This window comes from Nilaparvata lugens, chromosome 13 (genome assembly GCF_014356525.2).
Source record: "Nilaparvata lugens isolate BPH chromosome 13, ASM1435652v1, whole genome shotgun sequence".
In the NCBI taxonomy this organism is placed as follows: domain Eukaryota; kingdom Metazoa; phylum Arthropoda; class Insecta; order Hemiptera; family Delphacidae; genus Nilaparvata; species Nilaparvata lugens.
Window position 1 is genome coordinate 18927891 of NC_052516.1, and position 17295 is coordinate 18945185.

General features: G+C 33.7%; 1 protein-coding gene across 2 annotated transcripts in view; it reads right to left on the minus strand.

The window, feature by feature from the left end:
• LOC111044036 (GTPase-activating protein) overlaps window positions 1-17295 on the minus strand; it is a 130979-nt gene that overhangs the window by 26586 nt on the left and 87098 nt on the right. Inside the window, exons 2-6 of one of the 2 annotated variants that reach the window (XM_039439976.1) lie at window positions 9132-9252; window positions 6699-6891; window positions 4617-4841; window positions 2848-3026; window positions 1125-1305 (exon numbers count right to left, since the gene is read on the minus strand). In XM_039439976.1, coding sequence (XP_039295910.1) covers window positions 1125-1305; window positions 2848-3026; window positions 4617-4841; window positions 6699-6891; window positions 9132-9252 — 899 coding nt within the window. Of the gene's footprint in view, window positions 1-1124; window positions 1306-2847; window positions 3027-4616; window positions 4842-6698; window positions 6892-9131; window positions 9253-17295 lie in introns of those variants that run through there. The other variant, XR_005572794.1, reaches the window with a different exon arrangement.

Here is a 17295-nt window from a genome sequence, read left to right on the forward strand (position 1 = left end):
ATGAATTGAAAAACCTGGCTGCTTTTCCCGTAAATCCATAAAATTCTAACTTTTTCAGCAACAATTCATGGTCGACCATGTCGAAGGCCCGGGAGAGGTCACAGAAGAGGCCAATGGCACCCTGAGACCTATCCAGAGCCCTCAACACGATCGTTACCACATCAAAATTTGCGGACTTTGTTGAGAAACCCTTTCTGAAACTATATTGTTTCTCATGAAGTATGGAGTTACTTTCTAAAAATCTAGTAATTTGATTAAAAACAGCCCTTTCAAAAATCTTCGAGAAAACAGTCAGTAGTGCAGCAACAGGGCGATAATTTTCAACATCTTTCCTATCCTCTTTCTTATACAGTGGTTTGATAATTGCAAATTTGAGTTTTTCGGGGAATTCACCATTCATAAGACACAAGTTGATAGCATGCCTCAGAGGTTCAGCAATTATTGGGCATGCAGCTTTTATTACTGAGCTTGGAATATCATCCCACTCGGTCGATTTGGTATTCTTCAAACCCAGAATAATTTTCTCAACCTCACCTCTGCTTAATCTCCTGAAACAAATCTTCAGGAAACAGATCGTCTCCTGAAATATATCGTAGTTCTTATAATGTAGGCTATGTATTCAGGGCTACTTATATTTTAGTTTTAATCTGTTATTTTATATTATAAAATTTTCATTTTACTATGATGTTACATTTACATTACATTTACATTTACATTTATTACATCACAACATCAAATTAATGATTGGGAGAGAATCAACAGGATAAACCCAAAACTGTTCCTCTCCCTAATTTTGATAAAAATAGTCCAAATGAGGTTATGAAAACACTTTTATAAAGATCACAAAAATTTACAGTCCAAATAAACATTATACTAAAAATTTTGTATCTCGGTTGATCAGAAAGATGAAACAAATTATTATTACACTTGAAAATGCATTAATAAATTGAAAAATATTAAAAAAACTTGATAAATTTGAAGCCAGAAAAATCACAAAAAAATTAATATTAATTAATGTTATTTTATAAATAAATGAATATAGTTATATAAGAAAACTATCAAGTATGCATGTACAAACTATTAATAATAAAAAATTAACTTTGAAAGTGTTTGTTATGTCTGACCTGAACGGCAGGACTCTGTAGCACTAGATCCCTAAGCTTGTTATAGAGTTCGGCTTGGAATACGTGGTCAGCAGTGTAGTGTATCCTGAGTCGCAGTGAACCCATGTTGTTCTCCTCGGCGCCCAGCACTGAAGGTGAAGACAACTTGGAGACGCCGCGCTTCCTCGGCTGCAGGAAATACCTACACCAACAAAATACTGATAAGTCACCACAAAAAATAACAACTTATTCAAAATTGTTAAATGGAAGTAATAAAATTTTTTAATAAAGTATTTTAATATGGCTACTTGAATTGTTTAATAATACTTATAAAAATTACTACTACCCTTTTTCTAAAAAAACAAAACTAGTTTCGAGCACTGATGCAATTTTAAAGTGTCAAAATACGTTTTGACACTTTAAAATTGCATCAGTGCTGTGCTCGAAACTATAGTCAGGTCCACGTTATAATGCCAGTGTTTGATAAGCAATGGTATTGTTATCCTTGTCTATCATTCAACAAAGCGGATAGCGCTATCTCTTTCTCGCTTTGTTCTGTTGCCAGATCGTCTTTTAAAAATGTAGAATTATTAATTAATTAACAAAATATTTCATCCTAATTATGAAAATTCATTATGAAATAATTGAATAATTTCTAGCTTGATAAAATATAATAAATAATTTCAAACGAGAAAGAAGAGTTAATATTACATCAATAAACCTGTATCAGCTACAGTCTATAGAAGGCATTGACAAGACAGAAGATCATGATGTTGTGAAACTTTTCCATAATTATAATGGAATTGTTAATGAAGATTCATTAATCAAGAGAATTAATAACAATAAGTTTAAAATTGCTATGGAAATGTTATGAAATTAAAAAGTGTTGAACGAAGATACCTGCATTGATAATTGTATTCATTAGTTGAGAAAATAAACACAATCCTTCAATAGAAATACCAATACATGAACAAAATCTATTATATGAGAAAACAGAAAACCTTTTTCAAAATTTCTATGGGAAGAATTCAAAATGAAGAGGATATTGCCATAGAGAAAAGATAGCATAAGTAGATATTCCATAGTATAGGTCGTTTATTTTCCAAATTTCAAGCCGATTTTTGTTATTTCAAGCAAATTACTGTCGATTATTATTGTATTGGCCGGGTGAGAGAGTAGAACTGCACAGTATGAGAGACTACCAGCATCACATAGCTCCACGAAAAATAGCTACTAGGACTATCAGCTCGAGTTACCAGTGAAAAATAGAACATAAACTCCCTATACCATGAGATATCTTCGTATGCTATATTTTCTCTATGACAGTAGTACTTAAGAAATTTATTAAATATGTATTGATATTGTGAAACTTCTCCATAATGGAATTGTTAATGAAGATTCATTAGACAAGAGAAAAATTAACAATCAGTTTTAAATTGCTATGGGAATTTTATGAAATTAGAAGAGTGTTGAATGAAGAAAAATCCATTAATAATTAATAATTCAATAGAAATACCAATACGAGAACAAAATCTATTATATATGTATGAGAACAACAGAAAAACTTTCTCAAAATTTCTACGAGAAGAATTTAAAATGAAGAGGATATTTCTTTCTTTGACTTCATCAGTTGAGAGAGAAATTTCAACAATACAAGAACTACATGACATTGTGATTTGTAGTGAAATGTCTATTGTGATTTAAAATGGTAAAAATAAATGTTGGAATGTAGTTAGTAAGTTACCAAGCATTGCAGGAAGCATGCTGCTGCTGTTGTTGGCCCATGAGCGGAATCCTCACTTCACCCAGGAACACATTGTTGCCAGGTGCGTCGTGGAACAGGGTCACCACAATCTCTGACCACTCCGCCTCACTTTGAGATATCTTGTAACGAGTGTCAGTTCCTCGACCGCCTCTCAGTAACTGAAATCAACAAACAAAAACAACATGACAAAACAGAAATATCACACAGAAAATTTAAAGCATAATTTTTCAATTGTAATGATAGCATTTCACTTATTGAAAGTTTTGTTTTATTCTTGAGTAGCATAGCCACCTCTAATAAAAAGGCCCTGGCTTACGATATTGCAACGTCGCAGTGTAAACCTAGAATCTAATATATGATTGGTGAAAAAGATCAGCTGGTATTTTTTAAAATCTTTTTCACTAATCATGTATTAGATTGTAGGCCTACACTGCGACGTTGCAGTATTGTAGGCCGCGGTCTTGTATTAATTAAGGTGCGTACAGACTGTCGCTCTGCTCCGCAACCGAACGTCACTCCAGCAGAGCGATTGATGATCGACCGGGCGAGCAACAGTGGTTCGACCGGGGAACGCGAGAAGATCTAACATCTTCCGTAACGTTCATGATGGGTGCGTGGGTGGAGCGACTGTGGTTCGATGGTGGTACGAGGGCGGTACGAGGGAGGAGCGTGCTCGGTGCGGGTTGGAAGCGCGAATATGTGTACGCAGCTTTAGAGGTGACTATGGTGATAACACAAACGTGTTATGAAGTAGATTTTTGTGATTAACGGTCTTTAGAGACTTTCATTATAGTATTGCTGTATCAAACATTGTAATTTTCTTGATAATACGTTAGGTTCTATTATCATTCACTTGGAAGTGTGACTATTTTAAATTATACATAAGTGTATTCTAGATTGAGAGAGGTTGAGTGGTAGAGAGGGCTTAAAAGTCTCAACTCCGCCAGATAAAAAATATTTTCATACATAGATTAAACCTATTTCGGACTATGTGTTATCTAAATTTGGGAGAGGGATAGCACAAGGTTACCTTATTTTTCCTCTCCTTATCATTTTGATAATGTACTTATTGTATGAATCAATAAAGATACTTTATTCATTGAAAGATAAAGCCCACTGAATTTATCGTGAAATGAAAGTACAAATTCTACTATAAGATACAGCATAAAGATACTTTATTCATTCAACACAGCATAATAATATACACAAGCACACAATTGAATGTCGTCAAGTGAAAGATACAGTTCACTGGATTTATCTTGAAATGAAAGTACAAATTCTACTAAAAGATATAGCATAAGAAGATATTCCATGATAAAGGACGTTTATGTTCCATATTTCACGGTTAACTCAAGCTGATAGTTCAAGTAGTACTTTTTCGTGAAGCTATGTGACGCTGGTAGTCTCTCATAGTGTGCCGTTCTTACACTCTCACCCGGCCAATACAGTAATTATCGACAATAGTCGGCTTGAGATAACAAAAAAAAAAAAAACTGCTTGAGATTTGGAACATAAACAACCTTTACCATGGAATATCTATATATTATGCTATATTTGATATGCTATCTATGCATCTATCTATCTTTATATGCTATATATGCTATCTATCATGCTATATTTTGATAGCACTACTGATACTGTATGACATTTTGATTCGGACAGTATAGTATGAATTGGAAATGGGCCTGGTGTGCCTTTCCTCATGCCAATTATAAGTGCATAATGTGATAAATAAATGTTGTACCTACCTCGAAGGTGATAAGCTCGTCGAAGACGGGCGAGTTGGATTTCTTGCGCACTTTGGTGCGGCGGGTCTCCACTTTGCCGTTGGTGAGCCGCACGGCGACCGATGCGAACGGGTCGCAGCAGCCGTTGCTCAGAGTCAGGTCGCTGCACTCCTTCACGTCGATGCACAGCCGCTCAGACAGTGTCTCCAAACAGTGCTCCAGCTTCACTTCCAAGTGCACTTTGCCCTGTAAACATTTTACAAATTAGTATAAAACACTTCACAATCGATGTTGCTTTCCATGACGAAACACTATATAATAACTCTGTTGTAGTTCAGACAGTGTGTTACTTGTAAATATTTGAAAAACAATTACTTTTCTTGGATTATTGAGGAATGCATCACTCCTGAGGCTGATGAAGCTCCTCTTCAGGATTGAAATGCATTCCTCAATACTCCAAGAAAAGGAAGTGTTTTTCAAATATTTACAAGTAACACAGTGTCTGAACTACAACAGAGTTACTTCAAAATATATAGTAGGTATGATCATTGAAAGGAGAAACAACATTAACATTGAGTTTGCTTCATGAGTAATCAAAATTCAATCAACACTTCAAAATGACTTTATGCAACGACTAGAAAATTATAACACTGTTTTCGATGCTGGTGGCACCAAAATTTAAACTCGGTTTCTGATGATGGCAGGAGGTTTCTTAATTTTGTCAAATTTTCACTAATGAAGTTTTCAGTCTTCGGGGAGAATTACAGCATTTACTTTGGATTTTCGTTTAATAATAATTATAATTATTATAATTTTCAGTTTGACTTTTTTCATACTGAATTTTCAATTCGTAAATATTTCAGATTATTAAGTTTTCATTGCGTCAGTTATTCATTCATTATTATAGTTTATCAAGTTTTTACTTCGACAATTTTTCAGTTAGTCTAATTCTCATAAAGTTCTCAATTCATCAAGATTTTAATTCCTCAAGTTTTCAAAACATCAAGTTTTCAATTTATCAAGTTTTCAGTTCGTAAAGTTATCAGTCAGTCTTCTCTTCAGTTTTTCAAGTTTACTGTTCACTCTCTCTGTGTAGCTTTTCACCTATTGTTATTTCAATCTTCTTACCATATTATATAGTGAGGTCCAAATTATAATAGCAGTTGATTAGCAATGGTATTGGTATCCTTGTCTATCATTCAACAAAGCGGATAGTGCTATCTCTTTCTCGCTTTACTCTGTTGCCAGATCTTCTTTTAACAATGTAGAATTAATAATCAATTAACAAAATATTTCATCTTAATTACAAAAATTCATTATTAAATTATTGAAAAATATAATTTCTTACTTAATAAAATATAATTGATTATTTTAAACTAGAATGAACAGTTAATATTACATCAATAAACCTGTATTGGCTACTGTCTATAGAAGGCATTGACAAGACAGAGTATCGGGAACGTTGATCTCCCATCTTTCTCCACGGCCATTATAACGTGGACCTCACTATAGGCTAGTTGGTTGATTTCTAACATTACAAGTCAACAAAGTGATACTTTATTTGAATGGTTGCAGATAAAATTTAATAGTCTATGCAACAGTTTCATATCATTTGTACTGCTGTTATTAGATTAAAAAATGTATTTCTTATTTTTAGAACTCGTGGCTGGAGCTCAAGGCTTCTTTTTCCAGTCACGCCAAAAAACTATTGTAATTTAATTATTTTGTTTGTAAAAATATTTCTTGTATTTGGCAATAGATTCATTATTCATTATTATTCATTCATAATAATATGGTCTTTGAAGCACTCGTGAGATGTTTAAGCCACGCGTTAGATTGCTACGCTCGCTCACTTGTGAATCAACTTTACATCTAACTCGTGCTTTAAAGACCCTCATTACCCTCATTATAAAACTGTTATATAAACTACTATTATGGTTTTATCCAACTTGAATCAAGTTGATGGTAAATAAATAACTTTACGATTCACTTTGATCACTTTTAAAATAGAACTTCTACAACTGACTTTGACAATCTAGGGCACTGGACCCCATCTTCAGCAAGCAAAGAATCATTAATTTCAGATTGTAGTTGCTGACTAACCTGCACTTCCGTGTCAGGATTGACGGCCCGGATGGGGAACCAGTGGTCCTTGTTGTGATAGAGCTGCAGCTCGTCGCGTTTGATGGCCACTTTGCCGATGATACGATCCGACTTGTCGTGGTCGTACACGTAGATGCTCAGGTAGCGGAATCGCCGCGGCACCCCGAACTGGAATTCCTCGCCAAAGAACGGACTGCAAGGAGAAAAACAAGTATTAATAATTATAGTAATGGATCAGATTCACCAAAATTTGCCAATTGGCAATCAAGTTTTTCAGTTTGATTATCATTATCAGCTATCAAATCAGTATTGTATTGAATTCTTTAAGGTGGGCCGTCCACTGGAACCGATTTCGTCCGAACTAGCATCGGCCGAAAACTACCGAACGATCCCCCAACAAAGAAATCTATAGATGCTACATGCATTGCAACAGGTTCATACGTCCGAGCACGGCCGATCAAGTTTTCGATCCGAATTGAATGGGATTTTCCAGCCGAACTAACTAGTGGAGCTGAGACAACAAAGTGTTCCTAACCTAAAATTGTTTCAGTCTTGTTTGTTTTGTTTTTTGAAGTTGTTCTGTTTTATAAAGTTGTAACTATGGACAATGAAAACTTGATAAGTCTGGTTCAAGAGCATGTTCCATTGTGAGATATGAGAGACAAAAGATATCATCGTTGTGATGCTCAAAGGAATCTGTGAGCAAAGATTGCTCAATAATGAAATACTAATTCAGTGGATATTTGTTTATTCAATTTTCAAAATCTCAATATAATCATTGTTTATGAAAAAATTTGGTGGTAGTAGTTAATGATAGTAGCTAATTCAATAATTGGCCACTAGACTGCCGTAAACGGTTCCAATGGACGACCATATTCGACCGAATTAAAGGCCGGTAGATTCGTCCGATCCAACGGCCGAACGGATCGGTTGAATACGGTTCCAGTAGACGGTTACCCTAATGGTTCAACCTCAGTTATCAACTGATGGATTAACAGGGTCAATTGTTTTCTCCGTTTTGGTAGTCACTTGCTTTTCAATATTTTCAGGCTTCGCAAGTGGGATGAATGTATTCTCGTTATTTGAGTCCATCTCAGTTTAAAACTTCTCATGAAGATGGACTCACATAGCGAGGATAAATTCATCCCACTTCCGAAGCTTAATTAAAATATTGAAAAGCAAGTGACTACCAAAACGGAGAAAACAATTGACCCTGTTAATCCATCAGTTAATAACGAGGTTGAACCCTTGGAGAATACAATACAATCCCGATATGATAGCTGATAATAATAATGAAAGATATGTTTGAAATTGTCAGATTGTTTGAAATCAATTTCCTTTGAATGTATCAAACAGCCAAAACCTTTGTCTTATTCTTTCTTTGGTGAATAGGGAACAAATATAATATTGTTATAGAGAAGCTTTGCAATACAATAAAACACATAAATTAACTAGATTGTAATGCACATTATGAATTGAAGTGGAAAACACAAAACATTCATGAAAACAACACAAATTTGGAAATTTGAAGTAGAACTGCAACATTCAGGCAATGTTGAAATCTATGATCCATCACAATACATTAGAAATTATTGTATTATTTATTATAGATGATGAAATTATTATTGTCTTATTTCTAGTATTAGAATTAGCAGATAAGAGTTTTTAGGACGATGTTATAAAACCAATGAGTAAGGCCCGATGCACAAAAGCCAGTTAAATTTTAACCGTGACTAACTTTACGAGAACCAATCAGAAAAGGCATTTTTCATAAGACGGCTTCTCTGATTGGTTCTCGTGGAATTAATCACGGTTAAAATTTAACCGCCTTTTGTGCAACCGGCACTAAGAGGAATTGATTAAATGGAAGAGGAAAATGGAAAACTAGGGAAAAATACAGATGAAGATGGAGAGAGAAAATAAAAAGGAAGTCGAGGAGAAAACTAATTAGAATTGCATCTCTTAATATCGTTCAATAATTATTCAGTTTGTAATTTTAAAAATTTATTAAAGAGTTAGCAATATTGCTAGTTATTATACAAAGTGTATATGTCAGCATATCAAATCTACATGAATATAAAGGAAGGTAATCCAATCACATCGTTTCTTTTTATATCATTCCCATTCGTTTACCATAATATCCATCAATATTGAAAAAAAAATGAAAAAAGAAAAACAATAGACCTACAGTAAAAATTAAAAGATTCAGAGAAAAATTAAATACAGCAATACAAATTCTACCTCTAACTGATAGCTATTTGAGGGAAGCTAGCATCAAAATGTTGTTACATTGGGTAGTTTTCGATGTTGAGTGGTAGAGGACACTTAGAAGTCCTAACTCCGTCTAATGAAGAATTTTTTTAATTTCAGAGTTAATATCAAACACGGATAATAAGCCATTGATAAAATAATATTCTTAGGGATAATACTCACTCAAGAGTTTTTTCGATTGTCGATGTTCTAAAAATTTCTTCTTGATCGAGTGATAGTGCGCAGAATACGTCGCGTTCTGAAACTGACCCATGGTGACGACTAGGCAGGTTTTTCGCTTCTCCTGCAACAAAAATTCATCATAAATCAATAGAATATTCAATTAATTACGGAGGCAAATACATTACAACCGCTTCTAGGATTCTGCAATCTTAACTACAGTATTACTATCAAATCAAGTTAGTTTATTGGTGAAATACATGAGACCTGTAGTTTAAGGCGAACACAAACTGCAACAGACAGAAAAAACAACGTCTGCATGCAGATAGACATATCCAGACAGACTGAGTTGCAACATTCGAAGACCTGGGAAGGGATTTCTCCGCCGTCTGTCATCTATATGCAGACGTTCGTGCTCAAAACATGTTGTATAAAACATTTTTCAACAGAAAAATTCAATCAACTTTAAAGAAATTTTCCACTGGCTGTTCAAAGATGATATGACCGTATACAAGAAACCATAGAAACTTGGGCACATCTTTTTCTATGGCATTTTGTCCAAAGCAACGTTGTTTGTTGTTGTAAAGTATTTTTACAAAAGACTTTTTCACACTTTGCATGAAAAATTAAAAATATAAATTTATTTTCACTTTTGAAACAGCGATGTAAATATAGACCACAGATTAGAATAAATTCAGCAAACGGTCTGACATTTGAAAAAAGGCATTGAACATTTTTCAACATGACACAATAAGATTTCCCACTTCACGAAACATTGGAGACCAAAATTTGTTTTTACTTTTGAAACCAGGTAGAGTGGTAGAGATAATGCAAATTACCAACGTAGACTACAGATTAGAATAAATCGACCCCCGGCCTGGTATTAAAAAATGTTCAAGCGTTTTTCAGCAGAGGATAACGATTTCCCATACTCTTCATGGAACTTGCAACTGTTTTCACTTTAGAAACCACACAACAAAAATTCAAATACCAACACATACCAGACACTACACTTTAGAATGAAACGACTACTGGTACCATCTAAATACACAATTACTCATTCATTCCAATAGATATCGTGTCGAATGTCAATGAAGCCGAACAATGTCAAGGATAGTCGGAGAAGAAGGTGGAAGAGGGGGAGGAGGAGGAAGAGGATGACGAGAAAAAGGAGGTGGAGGAGGAATAGGAGGATGGATAGGGGGGGGGTAAAGCAACAATATTCATTTCATATCATGTAGTGATATCGATGTAGATGATGAGAGAGAGATGTAGATTAGATTATTAGAGTTCTTTATTTATGTATGTTACAATATTTACTGGCTTATACACTGATTAAATGACGGTAATGCTAATTCAACGAATTTTACAAAGTATAAAAAAATTAATCAATGAGAATAAAGATTGAATGCAATTAGAATAACGATAGTATAAAATTGTGAAACTTCATAAATCGGCGGTGTTTCAACAAACAATAATTATTGTCGATTTTCTAAGAAGGATATAAAATAATATCCTTTCCATCAACACACGACCGGGTGAGAAAGAGAGAAAGAAAGAAAGAAAGAAAGAAAGAAAGAGATTGATTGATTGAGTACTTTAGAGAGAGAGAGAGAGAGAGAGAGAGAGAGAGAGAGAGAGAGAGAGAGAAAGAGAGAGGATAATGAAGTAGGAGAGGGAAAAGATAAAATAGGAACTTTAGTAGGATTCATTCCAAACTGTCAGCATTGATTGAATGGGACACGTTGGAGTTATTTATAAGGAATACTGACAGTATGAAGTAAATCTCACTATAGAGAGTAGGGAAGCAGTCGGATGAGGAGAAAGAGAATAAGTGCCGGTTGCGCAAAAACCGGTTAAATTTTAACCGTGATTAATTCCACGTGAACCAACCAGAGAAGTTGTCTTTTCAAAAACGCCTTCTGTGATTGGTTCTCGTAAAGTTGATCACGGTTAAAATTCAACCGGCTTTTTTGCAACCAGGCCTGAGAGGAAGAAGATAAAAATGAGGAAGTAATATAAATAATAACGATGGAAAAGAGAAGATGAAGAGGCAAGGGAAAAGAATGAGAAAAGGGAATGCTGATGAAGCAAAAGGAGAGGTGTAGAGGTGGGGAATCGGAGGATTTTTTTAGGAGGAAAATGGATATGAAAAAGGAATTGATGAAGACATACCGATGAAGTGGATGCAAGAAAATGGGCAGAACAAAAAAAGGTAATGAAGATAGTATGGTGTTGATAGAGATAAGATATTGATTGAGAAAGAGTGAAGATGGAAATGTAGATTTAATGGTTATGAAAAATAGATAATCGAGAGAAGGCATGAACAAAATGGAGAAAAGAAGAGGAAATAGTACTTGAAGAAGTATAAGAAGGTGGTGTAGAGGAAGCCAGAGAAGTAGAAGGAAGAAAAATGAGGAAATAAATAACACCAGTTTCTCTTCTTTCCTTCTTTTCTAAATCCATTTTCCCTCTTCATCGTTATTTCTCTTCCATCTTCTCCTCACTCTTCTCCTTCTCCTCGTCCTTCTCTTTCTCCTCCTCGTCCTTCTCCTCCTCCTCCACGTTCTCCACCTCCTCGTCCTTCTCCTCCACGTTCTCCTCCACGTTCTCCTCCTCCTTCTCCTGCATGTTCTCCTCCTCTTCCTGAACCGTCTCTTCTTCCCTATCACACTATCTTTTACTTTCATCTATTCATAATTATTACTTCCATTTTTTCTTTGATCTACTTATCCTCCTCCCCTTCTTCTCCTCCTACTCCACTTTCTCTTCTTTTTTCCTACTTCACCATCTTTTCCTTTAACCTATTCATAATTCTGCACCTCAGAGATAGAGGAGCGTAAGTCCAATTTTTGACAAAATTATGTTTTTAGCGGGTCTTGTTCAGTTTTTCAAACTCTATAGATTCAAAATAACGTAATTCCTCTGCAGTTGATTGTTTTGAAGATAGCCAGAGCTGAAAGAGCGTAAGTCCAGTAAGCATTGAAACTGAAACAACGTGAGTCCAATAATTCACAAGTGAGTGTAATGCTGATTCGACTTACGCTCTTTTAGCCCCGGCTGGGAGAGTAATACTTTATGGGCTTTCCTGTAAAATAAGCCGTTTGAGACTTACGCCCTTCTTACTCTGAGGTACATAATTATGAATAGGTGAAAGGAAAAGATGGCGAGGTAGGAAAAAAGAAGAGAAGGTGGAGGAGGAGGAGCAGGACGACGACGAGAATGAGGAGAGGATGGAGAAGATGGAAGAGAAATAACGATGAAGAGAGAAAATGGAGTTAGAAAATAAGGAAAGAAGAGGAACTGGTGGAAGAGAAGTAAAACGAGTTGTACGAGATGGAGAGATAAAAAATGTAAATGATGAGAGAGAGAGAGAGAGGAGAGGAGGTTTGGAGGAGAAGATGAGAGGATGAAACACGCACCGTGACTCACTCTTAACAACTATTCAACAGAAACTATTCCGTCATTAATTCATCCTGTTACTTCCACTCTATTCGCTTATTCTTTTCCTCATTAATTCTGCGAGTAAAGCACTGGAAAAAACGGGCATGGGGAAATTTTATGATGGCAGTTTGATAAGAATTTAAATCCGAATAACTGTGTGAGTCTCAGATACCAGAATATCCGGACAAGTTCATAGAAGCTGCTAGAAGAATGAGTTCTACAATAACGAAAAAAATCCAAGATTTTTCAAAATCCTACCCCTACAGAACAACAACGAAGTTTGTAAAGTTTTGCAATTCCAAACCAGTTGGACAAACACCAAAACAAGAGTTTGATTCACGAGAAAAATGAATTTTTAAATAAATGAAAATAAAAAAACTAACTGTCATCAGACATCCGATCAAAAATAGCTATAAAAATTTAAGTTGAGAATTTTCAATCAAGTAAAATAAATTTATATGGTTTTTATTAGTCAGGAGTGTCTTGCGGGAAGGTGAAACCATAGTGAGGTCCACGTTATAATAGCAGTGAAGAAAGATAGGAGGACAACGTTGCCGAACCTTTGTCTTGTCAATGTAAATGCCTTCTATAGACAGTAGCTGATACAGGTTTATTGATGTAATATTAACTGTTCATTCTCGTTTAAAATAATCAATTATATTTTATTAAGCAAGAAATTATACTTTTCAATAATTTCATCACGAATTTACATAATTAAGATGAAATATTTTGTTAATTAATTATTAATATTCTACTCTGTTAAAAGACGATCTGGCAACATAGCAAAGCGAGAAAGAGATAGCGCTATCCGCTTTGATGAATGATAGACAAGGATAGCAATACCATTGCTAATCAAACACTGCCATTATAACGTGAACCTCACTAAAGAAACAAACACTCAATAAATGCCGCGAAAATTTAAAGATTGTGAATCATGACAAAAACGTTGAATGAAAAATAAATTAATGCATGAGAAATTGATAACTTATACAAATCCTTTAAACCAACCGAATAAAATTACGACAAAGGAGAAAGAACTATCAATCATTTTGAGATTGACAGATTCCATAATTGATAAGCCAGAAGAACTTATGTATATCAACGATTCTTTGGATAAACATTGGAAAGTCCGATCAAAAGCGTAGAGTTTATAATTACAAGTGGAAAAGGGAAAGATTGCAGACCAAATGATTCTCCAATACGCCATTGATGAATGGCTTTCAAGTACCACCAGATGGAAATCCAAGATTAATACAGTCTTTTCAATGACCGACACTTGAAGCAAACACTTGAAATATACCGTACTCTAATGAGTTTTCTAATGAATGAAAATAATTGCTTCATTTATCTAAACTATTCGGGGAACTATACATACAAAACTCAGAATTGATTGATTATAATCTTCATTGGCGAGTCTGTTACTCTTAATTTAAATAAGGAAGAACTCAACAAAAAATATCATCTCAATGGCCCAGTGAAATTCTCATTTGCTTATATCATTTCCTTTCATACTACAATTTGAATCTTCATTGGAATATCTGTTTCGCGTATTTCAAAATTTAAAAAAGAGTCAGCAGAAAAATATCATCTTAATAGACCAATAAAATTGTTATTTGACTATTTAATTACCTTCTAATTTGAATTAAATCCCTGGCCAACTACATCATTATCAGATAATAACTATGATGTTAATTATTGAATGATTTTAATTTCTATCTATATTAGGTATTGAAAATACTGTATTCAAATAATAATTCTTCATTATATTGTTTATTATATCCATTTTCCCTTAAATAGCTTAATAATATTCAGTTTTAAACATCCTAATGCAATTTTTCAACAAATAATTATTATTTTAATTCTTAACGAAACTTCAAGTTAAATACACAAGAATTCTTAATTTTTCAATATTTTTTTCAACTTGAAGATGAGATGAATCAACTTCAATCATTTTTGGACAACATTACATAGAAATCACAAAATTCAAGTTCATTTTCACCATAGCATAGGAAGTATTGCATATCAAATAAATTTGCGATAATATGTTACTCATACAAACGTGAATCTCAAATAATATTCAAGACTTTTTCTTCGCTAACTTCTTGGTTATCACATTTATGATTGTTTCCAAACAGTATTGATTTAGGATTAAACTTCTTGAGGTTCAAGAAGTAGCCTATTGATTTAGGACTAAACTTCTTGAAGTTTAGGATTAAACTTCTTTGGGATTTAACTTCTTGGCTATGACATTTATAACTGTTTCCAAACAGTATTGATTTAGGATTAAACCTCTTGAGGTTCAAGAAGTATTGATTTAGGACTAAACTTCTTTGGGATTTAACTTCTTGGCTATGACATTTATAACTGTTTCCAAACAGTATTGATTTAGGATTAAACCTCTTGAGGTTCAAGAAGTATTGATTTAGGACTAAACGTCTTGAAGTTTAGGATTAAACTTCTTGGCTATGACATTGATTATTGTTTCCAAACCGTATTGATTTAGGATTACTATCTTTCTATATAACCAGTATTGGGAATTGAATTTATCATACTATAATTCTCTCTACACTCTCTCTTGATAAAAATGTCTGATACATTTAGTGTCGGTTGAATTTTAACCGTAATTAATCCCACGAGAACCAATCAGAGCAGCAGTCTTTTTCAAAAAAGCCTTTTCTGTTTCAAATCAAAATTTTGATTCGCAATTCAAACAACTGAGGGTCCTGCCAAACCCTAAAGTTTTTCGTAAAGTTAATCACGGATAAAATTTAACCGGCTTTTGTGCAACCGGGCCTCAGATTTAAACACAAACCGAACTACACTGGTATCGATGCCATTAGTTAAGAATGTTTCCAGCGGCGGAAGTATACAAGATCTAGAAATAAGCCCCGCAGACCAAGTTCTGAAATGCCTCTTGCGTAAAGAATAGCCAGATATGATTCATCTACAGTGAAATTCACTTTAAACCGTAAGGACAACATCAATGCGACCCGTTCAAGTAATGCTGACAGTTTAAAGTGAATCACAGCAGACATCCATGAGCTCAGCTCCTCTCAGCAGATATGATGCAATGTTGGCTTCGAAGAATCATAGAAAAGTTGGTGACTTAGTTGTAATTACGCCGAATTATGATAGTCGTAGAATTAATTAATCTGTTCATTAACCATAGTGTCGGATTGCAATCAAATTATTGAATAATAAATAAATATTTATAAACTGAACTTAGCATCTAGTAATTAAATTTGTGTTTAATGTACAACAATATTTGGTAGGCATTAAATTATCTATCTCATAAAACCATCTAATTTATATTTAGTTTTCTTCACTACCATTGAAAAGTGTCATGTATCTTGGTATGTGTTTTTTGTATTAAAATGTATTATTTTTAATTTAGTTTCAAATTATTAGGGATTCGATATTTTATATTGGACTATATCCTATTGCACGATGAAAATTACAATTTTTTTTTCATTTTACTGAGCATTCAGCTTGAATTATCTGTATTCAGCACTCTTCTGAATAAAATTTACTTGACTAATATTTTTGTTTCATTCTATTTATTTCATTTAAATTATTTCTCATCCTTCTCAACAAAAATGTCATAAGTCATCATTTTTCAATTGCGTACATTACAATACATACAAGTCTGCTCCTGTTAAAGCATATTTCTTTCTAAAAATACTACAGTGTTCTAACACAATATCTTCAGGTTTTCATAATACTGGACTGATAATGGACCCAATGCCTGCTTGACAACCCTGAAGCACGGAATAAGCATACAGTGTTTCTTTCCTCTGTACCTGAAGGGAAGAAAACCAATGACAACTCTCCGTATCTAGGATTGTGATGAGAACACCGGAAGTAAGAAAGAATAATCCTTAATTTTTAATATTAGTATAGCTATTATTTTAATATGCAATTCAATATAGGGTGAGTAATTATGTATTATTCAATTATGGTTGTCTTGTGCTTGTACTAGAATATTGATACCACATATTTTTAAAACTTTTGATAATTTTAACAATATGAGATACACGAATCAAATTCTGATTCTCAATTGAATAAGTACCGAATTAGAATTTAAGCTAACTTATCTAATTTCGGGAGGTATCTCTTACATCTTTCCAAAGTATGTAAGGCCCTACAGTATTATCTATTTCATTCATTTATTTATTGGAAATACATGGGAAACAACTCATTTTGATTTTTTTGATACATTGAAAGACAATAGAGGATGGATTTCATTTAAATTGTAAACACTGTAGAATTGAATTGATTTATAAATAATGAGAAGGTTTGTAAAATAGATTTCATTAACTTATTGCCAATGATCATACAAAAAATATCAACTGGACCCAAATACTAATCAACCGAAACAGTCATTCAACTAATAAACTCAATATAATTTTGAATTGGGTTCAATTGAATATAAACTATGTTGTAGACAAACGTCGAACAAGCTTCACCAAACATTATAGACCTACTCAATTAATATTGAATTAATTGAATATAAACTATGTTGTAGACAAAAGTCGAACAAGCTTCACCAAACATTATAGGCCTACTCAATTAATATTGTAACAAAGTGTTTTGATAATAATTAAGTTCCCTGTCAATAGTGAAATGATGTGTTGTCACTTGTAAATTATTTGTTGACAAGTTATGCTTTCAAACATATTACCTATGACAACCTTGTTTCAATTAATTATTATAGGCATATATC